The sequence below is a fragment of the Pleurodeles waltl genome, chromosome 7 (genome assembly GCF_031143425.1).
Source record: "Pleurodeles waltl isolate 20211129_DDA chromosome 7, aPleWal1.hap1.20221129, whole genome shotgun sequence".
In the NCBI taxonomy this organism is placed as follows: domain Eukaryota; kingdom Metazoa; phylum Chordata; class Amphibia; order Caudata; family Salamandridae; genus Pleurodeles; species Pleurodeles waltl.
Window position 1 is genome coordinate 736,999,182 of NC_090446.1, and position 26,425 is coordinate 737,025,606.

Sequence of the window (26,425 nt, forward strand, 5' to 3'; positions counted from 1 at the left end):
TTTTTATTGCAGATTTACAACTTACAAAGTTATATGGTGTAAATATGGCAACAGTGTGACTTTTCAGCTTTATTTCATGAGTGAAGCATGTAATGTCCTCGGTCCACAAACAGTCATTGCCATCGTGGAGGGGGAGGTAGGAGGATCCCCTTGCACACAGAGATCCAACACCTCAACATCAGATGCTGTGACCCAATAACTGCCCCACCATCGGATTCACTCCAGACCCTGATCGGTTTCCACCCCACCAGAAGCACCCACGCTTGTACCAGAAGGTTCCAGGCTATATTCCTTGTTCTACTGCCCAGCAAGTTCTAGTCACTGCAACATCTCGCCGCAGAGCTCCAGGTCAAGCTACAGGTGTTCATCCACTCTTACTTTTTTCAGTCTGCAATCCTTGCCTACTCCCCAGGTCTTTTAGATAATGGTCGGGTGACTAGGGTGAAGCTCTAGTTCAATGCATAGCAGCAGTGCGTCGTTTTGCTAATACCAGTCCCAATCCCATCAGGGAAAAAAAGAATACCCCATCTTTCTTCTCCTAGCAGAAGTCCAAGAAGGCAATGCTGGACAGTCCTCTCAAATCTGGTGTACTTCACCCTTTGCAGGCTGCCCACCGCTGCCATTCCAAAACCCCCCTAATTTGGGGCATTCCAGAGTCCTATGTAAAAAGTGAGCCGGAGTCCGGACTGTTGGACTAATACTCCATCCTGTATGTTGAAATCGCTGACCCAGGTAGTTAGCAACTGCACATATGGCTGCAGTTCCCCCACCACAACGGTGAAAAATTCCTGATCATCTACATTGGGCACGTACACATAAAGAGACACACAAGGGCACCATACACCAGTACAAACCAACCTCAATGTCAACCTTGAAACTGTGGAGCCGAAAAGGGTCCTGCATCGCAATCCAGGTGGAGACCTCTGTAGCATATTTTGAATATGTGGAGGCAAACAATTCCCCCTCCACTTCTGGAGCCTTCAGTTTTTGTTTGACACCACCAGATGACTGCCACACATACTGCACCCACTGAGTGTAGTTCGGGAAGGTACAAATTGTCTGATTTTAAGACAGGATCCCCTGTCTGATGCATGTAGGATAACATCACTATCCCTATGATTGAGTAACTTGGCAATCCGTCCTCTGTGGACCTCTGGACAACCTGTGGGTGCGAGCAGCCCCTGCAACACTTTATATTATTATTATTATTGTTTACAAAGGCTACCAAATCCTTGAGGCAAAGTCCTTAACCCCTTCGCTGCCAGGCCTTTTCCCCCTCCTGTGCCGAGCCTTTTTTTGGCTATTTGGAGCAGTTCGCGCTTAGGCCCTCATAACTTTTTGTTCACATAAGCTACCCACGCCAAATTTGCGTCCTTTTTTTCCCCAACATCCTAGGGATTCTAGAGGTACCCAGACTTTGTGGGTTCCCCAGAAGGAGGCCAAGAAATTAGCCAAAAAACAGTGACAATTTTCTTTTTTTCAAAAAAATAGGAAAAATGGGCTGCAGAAGAAGGCTTGTGGTTTTTTTCCCTGAAAAGGGCATCAACAAAGGGTCTGCGGTGATAAAATCACCAGCTTCCCAGCTTTCAGGAACAGGCAGACTTGAATCAGAAAACCCAATTTTTCAACACAATTTTGGCATTTTACTGGGACATACCCCATTTTTACGATTTTTTGTGCTTTCAGCCTCCTTCCAGTCAGTGACAGAAATGGGCATGAAACCAACGCTGGATCCCAGAAACCGCAACATTTTTGAAAAGTAGACAAAAATCTGAATTCAGCAAGGGGTAATTTGTGTAGATCCTACAAGGGTTTCCTACAGAAAATAACAACTGAAAAAGAAAAATATTGAAATTGAGGTGAAAAAAACATAAATTTTACTCTACGTTTTACTCTGTAACTTTTTCCAGCAATGTCAGATTTTCGAAAGCAATATACCGTTACGTCTGCTGGACTCTTCTGGTTGCGGGGATATATAGGGCTTATAGGTTCATAAAGAACTCTAGGTACCCAGAGCCAATAAATGACCTGCACCCTGCAGTGGGTTTTCAATCTATGCCGGGTATACAGCAATTCATTTGCTGAAATATAAAGAGTAAAAAATAGCTATCAAGAAAACCTTTGTATTTCCAAAATGGGCACAAGATAAGGTGTTGAGAAGCAGTGGTTATTTGCACATCTCTGAATTCCGGGGTGCCCATACTAGCATGTGAATTACAGGGCATTTCTCAAATAGATGTCTTTTTTACACACTGTCTTCCATTTGGAAGGAAAAAATGTAGAGAAAGACAAGGGGCAATAACACTTGTTTTGCTATTCTATGTTCCCCCAAGTCTCCCGATAAAAATGATACCTCACTTGTGTGGGTAGGCCTAGGGCCCGCGACAGGATATGCCCCAAAACACAACGTGGACACATCACAGAAAACAGAGCTGTTTTTAGCAAAGTGCCTACCTGTAGATTTTGGCCTCTAGCTCAGCCGCCACCTAGGGAAACCTACCAAACCTGTGCATTTCTGAAAACTAGAGACCTAGGGGAATCCAAGATGGGGTGACTTGTGTGGCTCGGACCAGGTTCTGTTACCCAGAATCCTTTGCAAACATCAAAATTTGGCTAAAAAAACGCATGTTCCTCACATTTCTGTGGCAGAAAGTTCTGGAATCTGAGAGGAGCCACAAATTTCCTTCCACCCAGCGTCCCCCCACGTCTCCCGATAAAAATGATACCTCACTTGTGTGGGTAGGCCTAGCGCCCGCGACAGGAAACGCCCAAAGCGCAACGTGGACACATCCAAATTTGTGAAGGAAAACAGAGGTGTTTTTTGCAAAGTGCCTACCTGTAGATTTTGGCTTGTAGCTCAGCCGCCACCTAGGGAAACCTACCAAACCTGTGCATTTCTGAAAACTAGAGACCAAGGGGAATCCAAGATGGGGTGACTTGTGTGGCTCGGACCAGGTTCTGTTACCCAGAATCCTTTGCAAACCTCAAAATTTGGCTAAAAAAACACATGTTCCTAACATTTCTGTGGCAGAAAGTTCTGGAATCTGAGAGGAGCCACAAATTTCCTTCCACCCAGCGTTCCCCCACGTCTCCCGATAAAAATGATACCTCACTTGTGTGGGTAGGCCTAGCGCCCGCGACAGCAGACACCCCAAAACGCAACGTGGACACATCACATTTTTTCATTGAAAACAGTGCCTACCTGTAGATTTTGGCCTCTAGCTCAGCCGGCACCTAGGGAAACCTACCAAACCTGTGCATTTTTTAAACCTAGAGACCTAGGGGAATCCAAGATGGGGTGACTTGCGGGGCTCTGACCAGGTTCTGTTACCCAGAATCCTTTGCAAACCTCAAATTCTGTCTAAAAAAAACACATTTTCCACACATTTCGGTGACAGAAAGTTCTGGAATCTGAGTGGAGCCACAAATTTCCTTCCACCCAGCGTTCCCCCAAGTCTCCCGATAAAAAGGATACCTCACTTGTGTGGGTGGGCCAGGTGCCTGCAACAGAATAAGGCCCAAAACTTGTAGAGATAGAGGGGATAGCACAGCAAGTTTATAAGGACATTCTTTTATACATCTTTAGACTGACTCTGCTTTGGGGACCCACATAAGTGAGGTGTCATTTTACTTGGGAGACTGAGGGGAACACTGGGGAGTAGGAATTTTGTGCTGGAGTGGTGATCTTACGAAGAAAAGTAAGGAAAATATGCTTTTTTAAGCACATTTTGAGGTTTACAGAGGAGTCTGGGTAAGAAAATGTTGGGGGATCCACGCAAGCCGCACCTCACTGGACTCCTTGGGGTGTCTAGTTTAAAAAAATGTCTGGGTTTGGTAGGTTTCCCTAGATGAAGGCCGCACACAGGACCAAAAACATAGGTGCCCTCTCCCCCCCAAACACAGGTAGTTTTGTAATATATCGTTTTGATGTGCCCACATATGTCCGTGATGTGCCAAATAAAATTTTTTTGAAAAGAAACACACTTAGGTTATGTGAAAAAGACCCCTCACCCACCAACCAAGTTGGTGGCATGCTTCATCATTGGGGTCCCACCTGAGGCACCTAGCGTGTCACAGGTGTGCTGCGACGCCTGATTACAGCGGAGCAGGTTTTGTCATTTTTACCACACATACTGGTTGGATTTGGCACGAGGGGGAGTGATGGTTCAGTGGATCAAATTTTTACTAACAGAAGAGCTTTCACAAAAATGAAATGCACGGTTAGTAACTGAAAGGCAAAAAACTGAACCAATGACTCACAGCTCGTGAGCTGTAAAGCCGCGACAAGGCACCAACCGCTTTACAGTCCATTCACACAACTTTCATACATGACACACACACAAGGCCATTCACACCGCCAGCCACGGGCCCAGCACATTACAACACTCACATCGACAGACAGCGCCACTCAAGGGCCCATCACTTACATACGCCCACATGCCTGATCCAACAATCACACCAGCTGATGGGAGTGTGTGGACTGGTGTTTGGCTGGCAGTGTGTTGCAGTAGCCAACAGCAAGTCAATATGTACACTCTCAGCCAAGCCCCACTCCACACACAATGGCATCATTTTTTTTTTTTTTTTTTTTTTAAAAGAGGCACCCCTGACTAAGTAGAAAGAATTAAAAAACTACAAACACAAAAGCTCTAACTAAGAACATGACAGAAATGCTAACCATGAAACTAAACACATGAAAATACAAAACAGACATGAGTTTACACTCATGGTTGTTCCCAGAAATTCTTCTGGGTGTGGTAATTCTTAAAACAAGCACCGACACACAGCCCAGGCTTTGAAGGACAATCTGGGCAGTACATTCGAGTCTCCCTCCGGATACCTCTTCGAAAACACACTCTACATTTCTTAGCTGGAAAGTCTTTTTTGGGTGTGGGAGGAATGTGCTCAGCAAAGTGGCGATCTTTCAATCTAGCCACATCCTCCACCACTGCTTCTCTAGGAACTCTGGCCTGTTCCACCACAATAAGGCTCTCTATCACTGACTCCTGAAATTTCACAAATGTCATCTTTGACTCTGGAGACCTATCCCTAAACACAATAAAAGCATTGAAGGTTGCTAAGTGGAAGAGGTGAAGTGCTAACTTCTTATACCTAACGTAAGACTTACGAATAGCAGTATAAGGTTCCAACCTCTGGTCAACTCTATCTACACCTCCCATGTGCTTATTATAATCTAAAATGCACACAGGTTTGCGCACTTCAGCAACCCGGCCTCAAACAGTCACAGGGGAAGTACTCTCATCATGGATGGTACTTAGCATGTAGACATCCCTCTTGTCTGAAAATTTCAAAGCTAGCAGCTCCTCGTTCCGCAAGGCACAGCACTGTCCTCTCAAGTTTTTTACAGACAAGCTCCCTTGGATAGCCTTTCCGGTTAGAACGGATTGTGCCACAAGCAACTGTGTCCACTCTAAACAATTCCTTGAACAATTGCACACCAGTGTAGAAGTTATCTACATACAAATGGTGACCTGTGTTGAACAGTCGTCTACCAAGATCCCACACAATTTTCTCAGTAACTCCAAAAGTGGGAGGACAACCAGGGGGGGTCAATATTGGAATCTCTACCAGTGTACACACGGAAACTATACACATATCCTGTCCTACTTTCAGACAGCATATACAATTTAATTCCATATCGTGCCCTTTTGCTAGGAATGTACTGCCTAAAAACCAAACGACCCTTGAAGAGGACCAAAGACTCGTCCACACTTAACTCTTTGCCTGGAACATAGACCTCCGAAAACCGATCTACAAAATGATCAAGTACAGGCCTAATCTTAAAAAGACGGTCAGAATCTGGGTGATCTCGTGGCAAGGCTAATGCATTGTCAACAAAATGCAGCATCCTAAGAAGAAGCAAATACCGATTACGACTCATGGTTGCTGGAAATATAGCTGTTGCCATCAAGGGACTAGTAGACCAATACGAAGCCAGTGACGGCTTCCTTATCAACCCCATCAAAAAAGTCAAACCCCAAAACTTTTTTAACTCCTCCAAATTTGTGGGAATCCACTGGGCAGCTCTAGAGTGTGGCCTAAGTCTAGCAGCGTTGTCCCTCAAATGCTGCTCCGCATACAAATTAGTCTGCTCAACAATCTCTTCCAAAAACATATCATCCATGAATAACTCAAAGAAATTGATAGGCATAAAGTTCTCTGTATTGGCGTTACACCCCGGGAGACCAGTAAAGGCAGGCAACTCTGGCTGCTCCATGTTTGGGGCAACCTAGACATCAGGTCTTATAACGGGAAACCTTTCAGCCCCAGGTTGCTGCACTATTGGCACATCAATGTCCTCCTCTAAAACAGGCCCTTCATCTGCACTGAGTGTGGCTTCATCATCAGAAGATTCCCCTCCAACAGAAACATCACTGCCAGAATCTCTCACTTCCTCCTCTGCCTCAGATGCAAAGTCCGTCTCATAGTCATGATCAGACTGTGACTCAAAAAGCATACCAACCACCTGCTGAGCGGTCATCCTGCGGCTAGCCATAATCTCTCCTGCTAAAATTAACTGGACAAATTCACCACCAACAACCAGCACCTGTGTAAGACAAGTAACAAAGTGTAGCTTTGTTAGTAAGAGTTATAAACTCACAAACTATACCACTCACTTGCCTGAAAAAGCTTGATTCACCAGCAACTACACAGCAATCACCATTGATGTCCCGCTAAAAATAAAGAAAGAAAGGCAAATTAGAAATAAGACAAAACAAATATCATTGTGCACAAACCTAAGGACAATTTCACACACAATCCTGCATTTAGTACACCCCCTACAAACATGTCATTCATGCATTGCAACAATACTCCTTTGGAGTAAATTGTTTTTACTTACCTAAAACATGCAACTGTGCAAACTGCAGGTCAACCACCGCCAAAACCGCAAGGAGCCACAGCAAATAAAGCAAAAGCTTTGAACTAGAACAAAAAGGAGGAAAACATTTTTTATCACAAATGCAAAGACTTCTTCAGTTGACAAACACCCCACCATCAAACATTTTAGAAATTGGTGCCTAAGTGGATTCTGCCATAGGGGCAGATGGGCCTACTAAAAGAATAGGCCTGTCTGCCCCAAGGAAGCCAGAAAATAACTTTAGTAGTGTGTCCCCATGGAGAGCGACCCTTGCCAAAGGGGACAGCCCTCAAACAAACAAAAAAAACAAAAAAACACACACAACACTATCCCTGGTGCCTAAGTGGCTTCTGCCCCCCTTGGGGGCAGGTGGGCCTAAGAAAATAGGCCCATCTGCCCCCAGGGGGTGTAGAAATGGCCAACAGGTCAATGACCCACTTGGGGGGGCGCCCAGTGCCCAAGGGGACGCCCCCCCCACAAAAATAAAAAAATAAAAAAAAATCCCTGGCGTTCTAGTGGTTTCTGCCCACCTTGGGGGCAGACCAGCCTAAAAATAATAGGCTGATCTGTCTCCAAGGGGTGCTGAAATGGCCTGGGTACATGTGCCCCCAAAGTGGGGGGCGACCCTTGCCCAAGGCCCCCCCCCCATCCACTAACACACACACACACACTATCCCTGGTGCCTAAGTGGCTTCTGCCCCCCTTGGGGGCAGGTGGGCCTACAAAAATAGGCCCATCTGCCCCCAGGGGGGGCAGAAATGGCCAACAGGTCAATGCCCCCCTTGGGGGGGGGGGGGGGGGCGCCCCGTGACCAAGGGGACGTCCCCACAAAAATAAACAAATTTAAAAAAAACTCTGGCGTTCTAGTGGTTTCTGCCCCCCTTGGGGCAGATCAGTCTAAAAATAATAGGCTGATCTGCCCTCAAGGGGGGCAGAAATGGCCCTAAAAGACATGCCCCCCAAAGGGGAGCGACTCTTGCCCAAGGGGGCGCCCCCCCCATCCACTACACACACAATCCCTGGTGCCTAAGTGGCTTCTGCCCCCCTTGGGGGCAGATGGACCTAAAAAAAAATAGGCCGATTTGCCCCCAAGGGGGGCAGAAAAGGCCAACAGTTCTCTGCCCCCTTGGGGGGGGGGGCGCCCCTTGCCCAAGGGGGCACCCCCCCCACATAAATACACATAGAAATAAAAAAAACCTGGTGATCTAGTGTTTTCTGCCCCCCTTGGGGGCAGATCTGGCTAAAAAGTAGCCAATCTGCCCTCAAGGGGGGCAGAAATGGCCCTAAAAGACGTGCCCCCCAAAGGGGAGCGACCCTTGCCCAAGGGGGTGCCCCCCCATTCACTACACACACAATCCCTGGTGCCTAAGTGGCTTCTGCCCCCCTTGGGGGCAGATGGACCTAAAAAAAATAGGACGATCAGCCCCCAAGGGGGGCAGAAAAGGCCAACAGTTCTCTGCCCCCTTGGGGGGGCGCCCCTTGCCCAAGGGGGCACCCCCCAACACATAAATGCTCATAACAATATAAATCCCTGGTGATCTAGTGTTTTCTGCCCCCAAGGGGGGCAGATCTGGCTAAAAAGTAGCCAGATCTGCCCCCAAGGGGGGCAGAAATGGCCGTAGTAATTGCCCCCTAAAGGGGAGCGACCCTTGCCCAAGGGGACGCTCCCCGGAAGACAAAAACACGAAAGAACAACAACAAAAAAAAAAAATCCCTGGTGTCTAGTGGGCATTCCTGCTGCCCGATCGCAATGCGATCGGGCAGCAGGAATGCTCAAAGAGACACCGGGGAAAAGGAAAAGCCTTTCCTTTTCCCCGGTGCCTCTTTAGCCCCAACCCCCCACCCACCGGGAAGAGGAACTCACCTCTTTACTCGTCGCCGCACAGGAAGCAAATGGCTTCCTGTGCGGCGAGGATCCCATAATGAAGTCCGCTCGCGATCGCGCGCTGACGTCATTATGGGGGGGTCGGGGGTGGAAGGGGAAGGGCTTCCCCTTCCATCCCTGACTTTGGGGGGTGAGGGGGGAAGCACACAGAGGGAGCGAGAGCGCTCCCTCTGGGCTGTGTGCCGAGGACGTAGTGGTTACGTCCTCGGCACAGCAGCACTGTGCCGCGGGACGTAACCACTACGTCCGGGGCACAGAAGGGGTTAAAGGACATGCAGCTAGTACCAAACCTTTTTTCAAAACCTGCTTGGTTGGTTTGCATTTATCTTCTATTTGTCCTTTCTCAATCTTAATATGATGTTTCTTGATGGGGAGGAGGTGTTTCCTGTTCTGTTTAATTTTATGTTCATGAATATTTGAGAAGATTCCATGAATGTGAAAAACATTACTTACGTGTAATCCTAATGATCTTGTATAGTATAAACTTCACTGATTTTTATGAAGAGCCGATCTGCTATCTTGGGAAGATCGGAGTCCTCCTAGCTAGACAGCTTCAGAGTGAACTGCCAAGCAGTGTCTGCTGTGCCTGCTTATCCCTGTCCACCTACATTTTCAACTGTCAATTGAAAAAGGAATTGGGTACATTAACTAATGATGATATAAGTTGACTATGCATGTATGCCTTAAAATATTTGCTCTTGTAAAGTACCCATTGATCCAGCACGTTTGCAGAATGGTTCAGTGTTAATAAATCCTTAAAAGGAGGTAACCTCTTTACACTGCATTATGTCTTCTTGCCTAGAGTATTTGTTTTGGGGGCAGCTTGCTGCACCGACTTGTCATCCTGGGCAATATTCTCCTCCAGGCCAAAGAAACTGGTGGCATAATAATGATTGTTTCTAGCTCATTGAGGGGAATTATTGTTGTAACTGTGGCTCAATTCCTGACCTTGAATAAGCCATGTGGAGCAAACGGCTGCTCTTTCGAGTCCATTTAGGGCACAACTCTTTCCTTATATCTTTAAAGACAGAAAGAGGAAGTGGCTCTAACAACTAAATCTAGTGTTCGATATGCATTAAACTCAAGATTTCTAACCTTTTTGTAACCAGTGTTTTGATCCAGTAATAGAGTTCCTAGTGAGAAATACCAGACGCTTTGCAACGTCCATTACCATGTCATTGGTTTTTGTGATGTAGTGAAACAGCTGCATTTTCTCCAGTGTTGCACCTACATGTGAACTGCTTTCTTTGCTGTTAGAAACTCTTCACATACAATAGGCAAATAACTTTTTTTTTTTTTTTTCCAACTTTAGTGGCAGGTTTTGTTTCTTACAGCTTAAATTGTCTGTCAGGCACATTTTAGGTTCATTTTGAAAACCAGTTTAGGTTCAGATTGCCACAAGAACCTTGTTTCCAACTTTCAGATCATTTCATAGACCTAGTGCTTATCTACGACAGAACACGTTGTTGTTACTAGCTTTTAGTAGTTTAGCCCACCAATTTTAAAGTCATTTTCTTTCCGTTTCAGGTTCGATATCGTGAGCGCATTACAATTCTTAGAGGGAACCACGAAAGCAGGCAAATCACCCAAGTATATGGCTTCTACGATGAATGCTTGCGGAAATACGGAAATGCAAATGTTTGGAAATATTTCACAGACCTTTTTGATTACCTTCCACTTACTGCTTTGGTGGATGGCCAGGTATGTTAGTAATGTGTGAGCTCCACTGCTTTTATAGTTAATTCAGGGGTCACTGCTGTCTGCATGCATATGTTTGAGTTGTTGCTTTGACAAAAGTATGAACAATAATTACCTTGCTGAAGATAATTTCTAAAACTGTTCTTCCCCTTGTAGGTTTTGAAAATAGACCAGTCTTGCTGGATAATTTAAATAGTGTTGTGTTAGTGTCTTATGGGTGGAGGAAGGAATCGACAGTTAGTGCTCAAAAGGTGGTGCTTATTAACAACAAAAAGCATGCAAAAAAGCCAGCCTAATGCCAACCCATCTGAGACACCTGACTCAACCTAGTGGCCCAGCTTCTAGTATAGACCTACACTATAGGACCTTGCCTTTTGGTTATCATTAAAACTATTCATGATATAGCTGAAGTAAACCATAACCCTCTGAAAAATCACATATTGCATGCCTAACCAGGCATGGAATTTGCCACACTTTTACACACAAAGCCCAAAACATAAGGGCAATAGGGTAATTCTCACGGTAGCTTATAGCCCCCACCCCTCATTTTGGCTTTGTGAATGTTCGGCGCATCTTCTCTGATGAGGACGCCGTTCTCCCAGATGAAGCAGGTCCATCGCCGGACATCACTTAAGACACAGAAGTCAACATGTCATAGGAAATGACAGGCCCAACTTCTCACAGCTGCTTAATATCGGGGTCTCTGGAACAATGCACAATTATAGATTTGATGCAATTGCCTCATATAAACAATTGTTTGGAATATAATTTGCAGATTTAACAAATTGTTTAGCTGAAATGGATCAAAAGTTGCTAAAAGTGCAGTGAAACGTCTTTGCAAAGGTTGAATGATAACATTTTAGTTGCTTACTGCTGCATTTGAGTGTTAAACTGGTGCTAATGAGGTGAAACCTTTGCCCAGACAGTATGAACATGTAAAAATCCCAAATAATTAAATACTATCACAATGTGTTGCATTATGCTGCAGAATTTTCCATTCCTTGCTGCCTTATTTAGTCCACTTTTCCGCATAATTCCAGTGGCTTGCTTATTATGACTATACTAGAGAACTTTGAGTTTGGATATCACCATTTGTTCCATTCCAGCTCTGTTACAACAAAGCAGATATGAATGGGAAATGTATACTGATTTATGGCTTAAGTAGATGGTAGCAAGTGTTTCCTTAAATACATACAACTGTAGCCTATAGGAGTTGCTCTTGAAATGCATTAGAAATGAGGAAGCCCGTCACTGATTCTCCAGTGACATGAGCGGGTGACTTGAACTTCAGTTTCAATGGACACATGAACAGGTATTCCTCATCGAGCACGGGACATCAGCTTTTTTAAATTTTTGTATTTCTTGACTCCACTCAGCAATTACTGTATGGAATTATTGCATGAACATGCAGCTCAATACCTGGGTAGGTTCGTTTTTTTTTTTTTTTGTTTTTTTTTCTCGAAGATGTAAGGCTTGCAATTACCTATTACATGCAATGTAATTGGCAAAAAACAGACTGCTGATCAACCGAGTGGAAAGCCATGAAAGTTGTGCTTGTGGGTGAGGGTATGCACAGCATATGCAGTACCAGACAACAATTGGGAAAGACTCTCTAAACATGGTAGGGCAGTGTATTGGATCAGTTAATCGGCAGACCCAGTGTGAAGACTAAAATTACCTGTAGCTAAAAGGCACATGGGACACACAAGGGAATACTTTAGGCAAATTCATAATTTGGTTATATTCAGCATTTTACAGAGAAGGAGATTAATCCGGGAGGCTACTGGCATGAGTGTTGGAGAAAACCCCAGATTGTTGAAACTAGGTTTGTATTAGACAGGGGGTGACATGACTGTGACCCCAGCTGGAATCAATAACACACTGAGTGTATACAGATCAGGATCAGTTGCTGTGGCAAACAGACACTGGTTGTGATTAGTTGAGAGCTCTTCTCCAGGCTGGCTGAGGGACAGCATGAGAAATTGAGGGCAGTGCTGTAAATGATTAAGTGAAAGAGGCTCATAGACTACTTTAATGTGGTGGAGGCACCTGTTCATGAGGACCTGGTATGGCTTAATCACTGGATACAGTACCTTTCAAAATCTTATAAGCCTTAAACTGATGGATAAATGTACCTGCTCGTTCCTTCTCTTTCGAATATCCCAGGTGTCAGACTGAATCCAGAACGCTTTCAGTAGCTCTCAACACTGGCAAGGGGCGCTGGTTCCACTCTGTAGTGGAAGCAGCATTCTTCTGACATCAGTGGAGCAAAAAACTCCACTCAGTGCACTGATGTTTCCCTTTTTTACTTGCCATCAACACAAATTCTCTCCCCTCACCCCCAACCCCCTATCCAAAATGTTCAGGGAATAAACTGTGTAGGGTGTTTGATGGACAGATGTCCTTTAGAGACCCACACAAAATTTGCCCGAGGTGCTTGGGGCTCAGGTTGTGATGTAGAGGTCTGCGGCTCCTGTTGCAGTATGCACCCCAAGACCATTAAGGAGAGGGAGGTGGCTGTGAATGTCAAGGAAATTACAAGGGGAGGTCGAAGATGCCGGAATTGCTGCTGGAGGCAGGAGAAACACAAGAAGGTACAATCGTAATCTTTGCCAGCAGCCACCAGTTTAGGAGCTGGAGCTAGTGGAGGACATAATGGAGGACCCAATACTTCTTATCCCTCCGTCCCTGTCCCTTTTCCAGGCACTCTACCACCTGTGGCGCTGACCCGAGGCCGCAGTCTATCCAGCTTTCCCCAGAAATCCACACTTGTGGGATGGACCCAGAAATCCATCTGAATGCAATGAGTGCTTCAAAGAAACATGGTCCCCTCTGGAGCATCAAATGACCCTAATGAGTGTAATTGTATTAACATTTGGAGCTCTTGTGTCCTTATCCCTTTGTTTCATTTTTTTGCTCTGGCACAGGTGACCTGGACTGTGGCCCCCAGACACTGCTCCAGTGCCAGCTGCAGGCTCAGCACTGCAGCAGACACCACCTCTGCTCACCATTCCATCAAGGTCTCCTCCATCGGTGCTGGACCCCATTGACTTACTATTAGTGCAGACTATTTCACCAGCACTGCAAGCACCTCAGTCTATACTACAGGTGCTGCAACCTGCTCTACCACACACCTTGCACCTTTCTGACTTCCCACAGCACAGATCACAGTGGGAGGCTCAGCGCCTCATCAAAGAGGAGTAGTTTTTTTTTCAGGGACTCTGATTCCCCATGAGGACCCCAGCCAGAACAAAGTTGATGGGACTGACATTCTGTGCCGTTGGACCCGGACTTTGTGGGGTTGAAAGACACAAGTGGATTGGATACCTCGCTGGAATAAGAATTATGTTCCCCATCTGGGTTTCTTCCTCCGGAGGTCACTGCTTAGCATTCAGTGATAAGGAAGGTGGTAAATGTTATACCTTCCGCTTCCTATGACCGAGACCAAAGCCAACATTCTTACAGAGGTTCAGCATACTACTTCACCTATGATGGAGCCCTTACTTCCCTTTAGGGAGGCTGTCACAGAGCCATACTAATTGTTTTGGAGAAAACCACTTTTTTCACCACAGTTCACGGAGTGATTGGAAGACAATACAGACTGGCCCCTGGGGGCCTGACTTTGCATTCCATAAGCTTGGTGGTTCAGGCATCTTGCTTCTCAAAACTGTCACCAGGCACCTTCCCTGTTAGCCCATTGGATAAGGAATCCAAGAAGATGGAGCAATATACAAAAAAAAGAACCCTCAGCGGGTAGCATGGCCTTCAATTTGCAGAATCTTCTCGGACGTTATGTACATGCTTTCTGGGACTCTTCTGCCTGAAACTACCAAATTTGCAGTTTTGTAAAAATTAATAGGGGGGTGGGCAAGCTGTGGCAAAACAGGTTATGCCGCCTGGCATGGACACTGTATATTCTGTTGCCAGAGTTATGGGGACATCTCTTTCTCCACATTGGCATGTATGGCAGAGAAAGTCAGGTTTTTCTGAAGATGTTCGAATTACATCTATAGACCTCTTTATTGACAGTATGTCTCTTCGAAGCAAAGGCTAATTCAGTCTTTCATATGTGGCTGTCTCCAATTTTTGCTTGAATTTTTTGAGTTTTGAGTATGCATCTTAATGAAAATAGACAGTGGCACAGATGCAGTGGCCATAATTGGCATAATATAACATAATGAAAACTGATACATGGTTGCCAAAGTACTGCAAGATTGAAAATGCACTAGACGAGAGGGCAATAAGGGAGAAAGGGAACATTACATATGAATGTACAATATTAGCATTTAATATCTTGCAATGAAAGTGACTTAGAACTGAACTATTAGTTAAAGAGTTGGTGATATTTCAGGCATGAAAAAGAAAAGATTGTTTTCAAACTTTCATTTTGCATTCTTTTTTATGGTGTATCCCACCATAAGAAAGCTTAAAAGGTGGAGGTCTCCACCTGTAGATTTGTGAATTACATTTTTATAGTAGGTAGTACTTTATGTAAAACAAAATGCAGTTTGATAAGTGACATTCATATTTACAAGATATTCATCCAACCACACAGAGCAATACAGATGTGAGCGTGGAAAAGTTTCAATCTTTAAATTTGTTGTTGCAGGGACATTGCTAGTTTCTTTTCTGGCATCTCCATGCTGCTTTCATTATTTTGGTATAGATTTCAGATTCCCTGGCACGGAGTGAACTATATCCAATCTGCGGAGCTCCTCTGTGCAGTCAGTTCTTCAGCTAATCAGTGCTAAAATTGCACTTTTATTTTTCTTATGGTGCTGTAGTCTGTGGGAAATATCTGAATATTTTTTGATACAATTGACAGTCCTTTCTGCATTGTATTTAAATCACCAAATTTTATCCCCATCTATGTTTACATTAGAATTTAGTTGATAATATTAGGTTATTTCTTATAGCTCTGACAAAAGCTGAACTATTTAGTCATTTAATCGGGGAGTAAATATCAGTCTCAGTGTTTGATAAGCCCTTTAACTGTTCAGTCTTAAGGAGCTAGGTCTGACTGAATCTAGGTACAGCCGGTTATAACTTTCAAAATGTTTAAGCAGATAGTGAAGCCTGCCTCAACAGAGAACTTTTTTAAATACTGCAGACCCTTACACTCTTCCAAAAAAAAGGACCTTATGTGATTTCCTCTCGAACATCCCAAGAGATTTACTTTCATGGTGACTAACAAAATTAAACTTTATTTCATCAGATTCACATTTAGTATTTTCTCTTGCTAAATTTAGATGAAGTGTAGGGGCCGAAAATACTGATTTTGCTGGTTTTGTGGTTAAGAAGTCCAAATGTGCCAATAATGATTATTTATTTTTGACTGAGGGTTACAACAAATCAAATTTGTGCATCAGGTCTTACTATTTTAACATTTATTAGATTGGTAATTGCTTTTTATTACAGGTTGGAAAACATATGTTCGATGGCATCTGTTGCTGCAGATACACATGTTGTGCACAGTCCGCCATCTGGTGTTGGGTCAGAGTGTTACAAGTTGTTTTTCTTCGAAGAAGTCTTTTGAGTCACGAGACCGAGGGACTCCTCCTCTTTGCTTCCATTGCGCATGGGCGTCGGCTCCATCTTAGATTGTTTTTTTTCCGCCCTCGGGTTCGGACGTGTTCCTTTTCGCTCCGGGTTTCGGGACGGAAAGATAGTCAAAACTTCGAAAAACTATGTCGGTATTGTTTCGCTCGGGATCGGGATAGTTAGAATCGACACTGAATCGTGAAGAGCTCCGGTAGCCCTTCGGGGTAATTTCGATCCCCCGTCGGGGCCTGGTCGGCCCGACCGCGTGTAACATCGACACCGATGGAACGGACCCCGTTCCGATTCTGTCCTAAATGCCACAATAAATATCCATATACGGACCAACATTTGGTCTGTAACTTGTGCCTGTCACCCGAGCACAAAGAAGAAACTTGTGAGGCCTGTCGTGCGTTCCGGTCCCGAAAAACGCTCCGTGACCGTCGAGCCAGAAGATTACAGATGGCGTCCACGCCGACAGAACAACGAGAGTTCGAGGAACAAGGAGAAGAGGAGGAAGCCTTCTCCATCCATGAATCAGACTCAGATGAATTCGACGTCGATGAAACTGTGAGTAAGACGTCGAAAAGCACACAGCACAAGAAAACCGACAAGGCCCAGGGGACGCCACTGCCAACTGGCCATGGCTCAACCCATAAAGGTGACCGTCCATCGGCACCGAAAAAGGCCGAACTGGTGCCCAGAACGTCCGACTCGGGTCGAGACACAGGCACGCAACATTCTCGGGACCGAGAAAGTGTTGCCGAAAAAGATCGATGCCGAGAAAGCGGAGCCGACGCTGCTCGCAGAGACAGCGGCACCGAGGATGATCGACGCCGAGAAGGCTCGACTCCGAAAAAGAAGAGATTCGCCTCGGAGCCGAAAACAAAAAAAAGACAGTTTCGGTGCCAAAACAACCAGCAACCGAACCCACTACCGGCTCATATTCAGAGGAACAATCATTGTCCTCTCAAATGCGTAAACACAGGTTTGAAGAGGAGTTACAGACTACTGATGTAGACCATACACAAAAGAGGATCTTCATCCAGAGTGGAACAGGGAAGATTAGCACTCTTCCACCAATCAGGAGAAAAAGGAGACTAGAGTTCCAAACTGAACAACTAACACCACAAGCAAAGGTGGCAAAGAAAGCAACTCCGCCACCCTCTCCTCCACCTGTAACTCAGATATCACCGGCACAAACTCCGTCACATTCACCGGCTCACACCACCATGAGCCAAGATGACCAAGATGCTTGGGACCTATACGACGCCCCAGTGTCAGACAATAGTCCAGAGTCATATCCTACCAAGCCCTCACCACCTGAGGACAGCACCGCGTATGCGCAGGTGGTAGCTAGGGCAGCAGAATTCCACAACGTGTCGTTACACACAGAACCTGTCGAGGATGACTTCCTTTTTAACACCCTCTCCTCCACCCATAGCAACTACCAAAGCCTGCCTATGCTTCCAGGAATGCTAAGGCACGCGAAGCAAATCTTCAAAGACCCTGTCAAGAGTAGAGCGATCACTCCGAGGGTAGAGAAAAAATATAAAGCACCTCCCACAGACCCTGCTTTTATCACCTCTCAACTGCACCAGACTCAGTCGTGGTAGGAGCAGCTCGCAAAAGAGCCAATTCACACACATCGGGCGATGCACCACCCCCGGATAAGGAAAGCCGAAAATTCGACGCAGCTGGGAAAAGAGTCGCTGTACAAGCTGCAAGCCAGTGGCGCATCGCAAACTCTCAGGCGCTCCTAGCGCGTTATGACAGAGCCCATTGGGACGAGATGCAGCATCTCATCCAGCATCTACCCAAAGAATTTCAAAAGCGGGCAAAACAGGTGGTTGAGGAGGGACAAAACATCTCCAATAACCAAATACGCTCCTCTATGGATGCAGCGGACACAGCTGCAAGGACAATAAACACTGCAGTAACCATCAGAAGGCACGCATGGTTACGCACGTCTGGCTTTAAACCAGAAATACAGCAAGCAGTACTCAATATGCCGTTCAACGAACAACAATTGTTCGGACCAGAGGTTGACACGGCGATTGAGAAGCTGAAAAAGGACACTGACACAGCCAAGGCCATGGGCGCGCTCTACTCCCCGCAAAGCAGAGGCACTTTCGGCACCTTCCGTAAAACAACCTTCAGAGGGGGGTTTCGGGGTCAGGCCACACAAGCCAGCACCTCACAATCAACACCATCTACCTACCAGGGACAGTACCAAAGGGGAGGTTTTCGGGGCCAGTACAGAGGGGGACAATTCCCGAGAAACCAGGGAAAATTTCAAAAAATTTCAAAGCCCCAAAACCCCAACAACCAAACAGTGACTTACAAGTCACTCAACCCCTCCACATAACACCAGTGGGGGGAAGACTAAGTCAGTTTTATCAATCGTGGGTGGATATAACAACAGACACTTGGGTCTTAGCAATTATCCAACATGGTTATTGCATAGAATTTCTACAGATCCCTCCAAATATCCCACCAAAAACACAAAAAATGTCAAAACAGCATTTAGACCTCCTAGAAATAGAAGTTCAAGCACTACTGCAAAAAGAAGCAATAGAACTGGTACCATGTACAGAAATAAACACAGGAGTCTATTCACTGTACTTTCTAATACCCAAAAAGGACAAAACACTGAGGCCAATGTTAGATCTCAGAATACTAAACACCTACATCAAATCAGACCACTTTCACATGGTCACGCTACAGGAGGTGTTACCACTGCTAAAGCAACAAGATTACATGACAACCTTAGATCTCAAAGACGCGTATTTCCACATACCGATACACCCTTCGCACAGGAAATACCTAAGGTTTGTATTCAAGGGAATACACTATCAATTCAAAGTCTTACCGTTCGGTATAACGACTGCACCAAGAGTATTTACCAAATGCCTAGCAGTAGTAGCCGCACACATCAGAAGGCAGCAAATACACGTATTCCCGTATCTAGACGATTGGCTAATCAAGACCAACTCGCTAACAAAGTGTTCACAACACACAGAGTATGTCATACAAACCCTCTACAAACTCGGGTTCTCCCTCAACTACAAAAAATCACACATTGTGCTGTGCAAAATACAGCACTACTTAGGAGCGGTAATCAACACAACAAAAGGATTAGCCACTCCGAGTCCACGAAGGGTTCAAAATTTTCACAAGGTCATACAGGCCATGTATCCAACACTAAAAATACAGGCAAAAGTGGTTTTAAAGCTCCTAGGCATGATGTCCTCATGCATAGCCATTGTCCCAAACGCAAGACTGCACATGAGGCCCTTACAACAGTGCCTAGCATCACAATGGTCACATGCACAGGGTCACCTTCTAGATCTGGTGTTGATAGACCGCCAAACATACATCTCGCTTCTATGGTGGAACAGTACAAATTTAAACAAAGGGCGGCCGTTCCAAGACCCAGTGCCACAATACGTAATAACAGATGCTTCCATGACAGGGTGGGGAGCACACCTCGATCACCACAGCATCCAAGGACAATGGGACGTACATCAAACAAAACTGCATATAAATCACCTCGAATTACTAGCTATTCCTGGCGCTAAAAGCATTTCAACCCATCATAACCCACAAATACGTTCTTGTCAAAACAGACAACATGACAACAATGTATTACCTAAACAAGCAAGGGGGAACACACTCAACACAGCTATGTCTCCTAGCACAAAAGATATGGCAATGGGCAATTCACAACCACATTCGCCTAATAGCACAGTTTATTCCAGGGATCCAAAATCAACTAGCAGACAATCTCTCTCGAGATCACCAACAGGTCCACGAATGGGAGATTCACCCCCAAATCCTAAACACTTACTTCAAACTTTGGGGTACACCGCAAATAGACCTATTTGCAACAAAAGAGAACTCAAAATGCCAAAACTTCGCATCCAGGTACCCACACAGACCGTCTCAAGGCAATGCCCTATGGATGAACTGGTCAGGGAAATTTGCATACGCTTTTCCCCCTCTCCTTCCATATCTAGTAAACAAATTGAGTCAAAACAAACTCAAACTCATATTAATAGCACCAACATGGGCAAGACAACCTTGGTACACAACACTACTAGACCTGTCAGTAGTACCACACGTCAAGTTACCCAACAGGCCAGATCTGTTAACACAACACAAACAGCAGATCAGGCATCCAAACCCAGCATCGCTCAATCTAGCAATCTGGCTCCTGAAATCCTAGAATTCGGACATTTAAACCTCACTCAAGAATGTATGGAAGTCCTAAAACAAGCTAGAAGACCATCCACTAGACACTGCTATGCAAGCAAATGGAAAAGGTTTGTTTGCTACTGCCATAATAATCAAGTTCATCCATTACACGCATCCCCAAAAGATGTAGTGGGATACTTACTACACTTACAAAAGTCAAATCTAGCCTTCTCTTCCATTTAAATACACCTTGCAGCAATATCTGCATACCTGCAGATTACCCATTCAACTTCACTGTTTAGGATACCCGTCATTAAAGCATTTATGGAGGGCCTAAGAAGAATAATACCACCAAGAACACCACCTGTTCCTTCATGGAACCTTAACATCGTCTTGACAAGACTCATGGGACCACCTTTTGAACCCATGCATTCTTGCGAAATACAATTCTTAACCTGAAAAGTTGCATTTCTCATTGCCATCACATCTCTAAGAAGAGTAAGTGAAATTCAGGCGTTTACAATACAAGAACCTTTTATCCACATACACAAAAATAAGGTTGTACTAAGAACCAATCCTTAATTCCTACCAAAGGTTATTTCACCGTTCCACTTAACTCAAACGGTAGAGTTACCAGTGTTCTTCCCACAGCCAGACTCAGTAGCTGAGAGGGCACTACATACATTAGATGTCAAAAGAGCACTAATGTACTACATCGACAGAACAAAGGAGGTTAGGAAAACAAAACAACTGTTTATTGCATTTCAAAAACCTCATACAGGAAACCCAATATCAAAACAAGGTATAGCCAGATGGATAGTTAAGTGCATCCAAACCTGCTATCTTAAAGCAAAGAGACAACTGCCCATTACACCAAGGGCACACTCAACCAGAAAAAAGGCGCTACCATGGCATTCCTAGGAAATATTCCAATGCACGAATTATGTAAGGCAGCCACATGGTCCACGCCTTACACATTTACTCTACACTACTGTGTAGACGTGCTATCCGCACAACAAGCCACAGTAGGTCAAGCCGTACTGAGAACTTTGTTTCAGACTACTTCCACTCCTACAGGCTGAGCCACCGCTTTTGGGGAGATAACTGCTTACTAGTCTATGCACAACACGTGTATCTGCAGCAACAGATGCCATCGAACTGAAAATGTCACTTACCCAGTGTACATCTGTTCGTGGCATTGGTCGCTGCAGATTCACATGTGCCCACCCGCCTCCCCGGGAGCCTGTAGCCGTTGGAAGTTATCTTCAAGATTTGTATATATATATATATATACATATATATATATATATATATATATATATATATATATATATATATATATATATATATTACTTAACCTTAATTTGTACATACTTATTCATTCCATTGCATGGGCACTATTACTAACACACACAACTCCTACCTCACCCTCTGCGGGGAAAACAATCTAAGATGGAGCCGACGCCCATGCGCAATGGAAGCAAAGAGGAGGAGTCCCTCGGTCTCGTGACTCGAAAGACTTCTTCGAAGAAAAACAACTTGTAACACTCCGACCCAACACCAGATGGCGGACTGTGCACAACATGTGAATCTGCAGCGACCAATGCCACGAACAGATGTACACTGGGTAAGTGACATTTTCATTTCTTAATTTCTGCATTTTTGAGACCAGGCCATTTCCATGACTCAAAATATCCTAAAATAACATGCCTAAAAATATAACTTCTTAATAAATCTTTGCTGTTTATGAGAAGAATACCATGCTGTTTTCACATGTATAGATTTTTGTAAGGCCATCTATATATTTGAGTGCACTAATTTGATTTTCTTTTTTTGGGTATTGATGCAGTTATTGTTGATATTGTTAGTTCTTGAGGTCTGTAACATGTGATTTGTTTTACGTTCAGATTTTCTGTTTGCATGGTGGATTGTCACCATCTATAGACACACTGGATCATATTCGAGCACTTGATCGCCTTCAAGAAGTTCCACATGAGGTACTGCTTACGTCATTGAGAATCATTTGGCTTTTGTTTCAGTCTGTTAGACACATTTAAAGAAAAGTTAAGTGATAAATTGCATGATATACTTTATGTGGCAAATCCAGTTTTTGTTTCATAAGATTTTACTGCTATGTAGTCCACTACATTTGACACATGGTCATTTTTAAAATTTATGAATGGAAGTATTGAGCCACACCAAATGTGGACATCTGAAAATGGAGAACACAAATAGACAAGTGAAATGTTGGTTAATACAATAGCTCGAATTTTCACAAATGCGAGACCTATTACATTGCAAAGGCTTGTTTACTTTTTCACTGGACCATTTAGTTTGAGTGGTCATGGGTATGGAAGAAAATGATGATTGTCTTGTAATGTAATGGCTAATTTGAAGGGGGTGCAGAAGAAAGCAGGCATCTGTGGCTGTTTGACGCAAAGGAACAAAAGACACCAATATATTTTTGTTCTGTAAATTTAGTTTTTGGAAACTTTCATTTGGTTTCCTACTTTCCAGACAGAGTAGCTTTCTCAGGATGGTTATTTAACTTTTACCTCTGGAAGTGTAGTTAAGAACTAGGCCTTACGGTGCTACTATGTTACCTAGCTTTAGATTCCCTTGCTTTGAATTGGGTCACTTAAACAGGCTTGTGAGTACTTTGTATGAATAATCATAGCAGTAGCATTAATTCCTTTTGTCTCTATTGCTGTAGGTTATCAGTCTCTTCTCCCCCTCCTATTTTTTTTTTAATACCTTTAGCCGTTTGTAAAAGCTTTTATAGTACAATAGGTGCATTGCATCGTAAATATACATAAATCTACAAATGATCAGAAAAAGCAGTGACCTGTTGAGGTTCAGTCTCCATTAATCAGTTAGTTCTTCAGTCGGAGTCCTGTGGGGTGTTAGTTTCTCTTTTTATGTAGGTATGAAGCTGGGTTCATAACTTTTTGAATTTAGACAGTGCATCTCAGGGTGGCTGTGAGGCGCTCCATTAAATGGATCGTCCATGCCTTCACCCACCTCTGAACTGTCTGTAAAGTAGTGGTTCTTCATTTCTGTGCTATCACTGTTCAGAAGCCTATAAAATTAAGGCTACTCATTTTTCCTCGGCCTGCAGAAGGTGATGTTTAACATCCTCCATGAAAACCTAACACGTCATTTTTGGCGGTTGTAAGTCAGTTTTTGTAATTCCCTTAATGTGTTCCAAAACCTACACCCCTTTAAAACCCCCCCCCCCCCCCCAACCACACAAACACACCCCAAAAAAAAAAAAAAAAATAGTATTTTTGGACAGTCCCACCACAGTTGAATATAGGTCTCCTGTGAATCACACCCCCTCCAATAGTTAGTTGGGTCAATAGACACAGCTTTCAGATGGACTGGGGTGAGGTACCACTACAGCATTTGTTTGTGTGCATTCACCCTATGCTGGAGACGGAGTACATTCTTGCCCTGCCCCAGATTTGAATCCATAATGCCTCAGTCAATGTGAGGGAAAGGTCCGTTGTCCATTTTCAGGTGTTCGCTAATTTTGTTGTAGGGCTGGATCTATTTAGGGCATGGTAAAGGATTGAAAATGCTTTGTTTAGGTTCCAATCTACCGTCATATTTTCCACCTTTGTCTCTCTTATCCCAATTCCCCCAGTCTGGCTTGTCTGGCCAAATGTAGGAATTGTGTGATACGATCGACATCTTTAAGTTTCAATGTAAAATCATTGGCACATTAGTCTCTGGGCCTAGGTGTGCCATTGCAATAAAGGTGTCCAAGACCGAGCTTGTCACTCCCCTTCTAAGATAGCTAGCCCTGTCTGTCATAGCCTGTGAGAGAGAGGTGTTTCCAAACACTGGGCTCTGTGGGGAGGGGAATGTGGTTACTTGTCTGGTCCAGGCCGCCCTATTCAAAAACTGTAAGGTTACCTCCCTAGCCCACGCCAGAATCCTCCGAAAACAGTGTGATTGTGGGGATAACCACAGCAATTTATTGCTGAGGGAGCTGGGAGCGTTCTTGCTCCAGGTGGCACCAGGGTTCCTTGGCATTGGGAGAGCACTAAGTGAGAGCTGGTGTGAGCTGGGCTGCCAGTATGTATCGTAAACTATCTAGGGCTACCATTCCACCCCCCCCCCCCCCCCCCCCCCCCCCCCTTTTCCACTGAGCTACTAAGCATAAGGGCTATAGCTATCCAGGTTTTTTTTCCCCCAGAGCATAGATAAAGCGCTGCTCTTCTCGGGATGTTGTAATCTATTCTGTGGCTTTAACCATCGCTTTAATTCATTCCCGAGCCTGCCTTTCAAAAATCCCTTGATATCGTTGGTAAATGCTTATGTTTGTCCTGCCTCTTTTTTTTTTTTTTTTTTTTTTTTTTTTTTTTTACACCCGCCTTTGAGACTTACCCAGTTACATGGATTATTGCATGATCGGCCAGATAGCTTCACGTTGGTGCAAAATTATTATTATTTTTTTGCCTTGCTGCTTTGCGCTCATGGCGGTCTGTTTCCCTCTTCCTTTGTTTCGGGCATTTTGCTGTTTCTTTGCGATGTCTGTGGGGTCTTTATTTATTTATGCTGTTTTATGTAGCGTGAACTAGACACTAAGGTATTGGAGTGCTTTGTGTTTTTTTTTGTCTTTTTTTTTTTGCAGTTTTATGTAGAACAAACTCAATACAGTGGTACTACATTGCTTTCCAGGAGCACCGACAAGAACATATTTATTTTTGGTAGGAAAGGGCGATGAAGTGATTTGCCCATAGTCACAGGATGTTGAGCCGGCGCTGAGACGCGAGCCATGATCCCCAGCTCCAAAGTCGGCAGCTCTGGCCCTTATACTGCATCCTCTCCCCTAGGGTTGTCTGGTGCGTGTTGGGGCAGTCATATTTTTAGCGCTTGGTAATTCAGGTTCTGTCGTTTCATGTCACTGCAAAGCAGGTGCCTATCAACAAAATCGCTATAATTAATTTGCAGTTAAAGTGCTTTCTCTGTTATTTTTTTGTACACAGTGTTTTTAAAAGTTAGGCTGGTATTGTCAGTGAAGAGGAATGATTCCTTTAAAAGGTTAGCACACATAAATATATGGCTTCCCCCTTTTCTTTGCTCCAAACTCTTTTGATCCTCTCACTCACTGGATTAAATGACACGAAGATGCTTCTTTATGGCTTGTTTGGTATAGGTAAATACACTAAAAGGGGGGAAATGTCTAGGCTATTGCAACTAGTGTGTAGGAATGAATCAAAAACACTCCCAAGATGGCAGCCTTGTTATGTCCTCTCTCCTGCAGTGACAGGCTTGGGAGGGTTGCTATGGCACCTGACACACATCCACTACACTCCAAACCAAAACACATAGGTAAACATCATGGTCATTTACAACGCAAATAGCTTTTACTCTTACAAATGTGAGACCTATAACTTTGCAAATGCTTGCTTTTTTTTTTTTCTTCTTCAACTAAAGGCCAAATTTTAATTTGTATAGATTTCGGGACATCCCGGGGTGGAGAGGGTGTTTATGGGGAGGGTCTTCACTGGTAGGCATCAACAAAGGTAAAACAGGTGTGGTTGGAAAAAAACTATTTTGATGCAGTTGACTCTGCCTATCCAGGAAGTCTCCAGCCAGCCTCACTGGTAGAAGCCTTCGAACAGGATATCTAGAAGGGCCGGTATGGTACTTTAATATATATCACTAGTATTGGGAGGGATGGTCACCCCCAAAGTAGTCAGTTTCTTTTAATGCAGCTTGTAACCGGAATCAATCATTTCACTACCCTCTTGGTTCTTTGCTACTCCCATCGCTACAGATTTATGATTATTAATCTTAAAACCCTCCACACGTTGGAAGAGGTCCTCTTCACCTGTCCATTTTCAGTCTCTCAAGACCAAGTGATCAGCGGGTTAGGCTGAATATGTTGGAACAACTGTTACAGTGTCAGAGCGAATATTGTAGATGAGGCTGGACAGCTCTGGTGTCACCCGGGTCAGTGCAAAGGGGTTTGAGAGGCTTGATTTGTATCTGAAGTGTAGTGGATGACTTTGTATAGTTTGCCAATATGAACAGCATCATCTGAGGCCCTAGTGTGTAGTGTTGTCTAAAGTTTTGATTAAGAAAGTCCTGTCAACTCAAATGCCTTCTCTTGGGCGTCAATGGCTTTGTATTTTTATATTAACTGGCAATCTAGTATTTTCCCTGTTTGGCAGACATCCAGGTAGTCCATACCGCCTTCAACCTATAGGCTAGTA

General features: G+C 44.3%; 1 protein-coding gene across 1 annotated transcript in view; it reads left to right on the forward strand.

The window, feature by feature from the left end:
• The window catches only part of PPP2CA (protein phosphatase 2 catalytic subunit alpha), a 247,453-nt gene that overhangs the window by 54,149 nt on the left and 166,879 nt on the right, over nucleotides 1-26,425 (forward strand). The window contains exons 3-4 of the mRNA XM_069199216.1: nucleotides 10,293-10,466; nucleotides 22,106-22,195. Of these exons, the coding sequence (XP_069055317.1) occupies nucleotides 10,293-10,466; nucleotides 22,106-22,195 (264 nt within the window). The remainder of the gene's footprint in view (nucleotides 1-10,292; nucleotides 10,467-22,105; nucleotides 22,196-26,425) is intronic.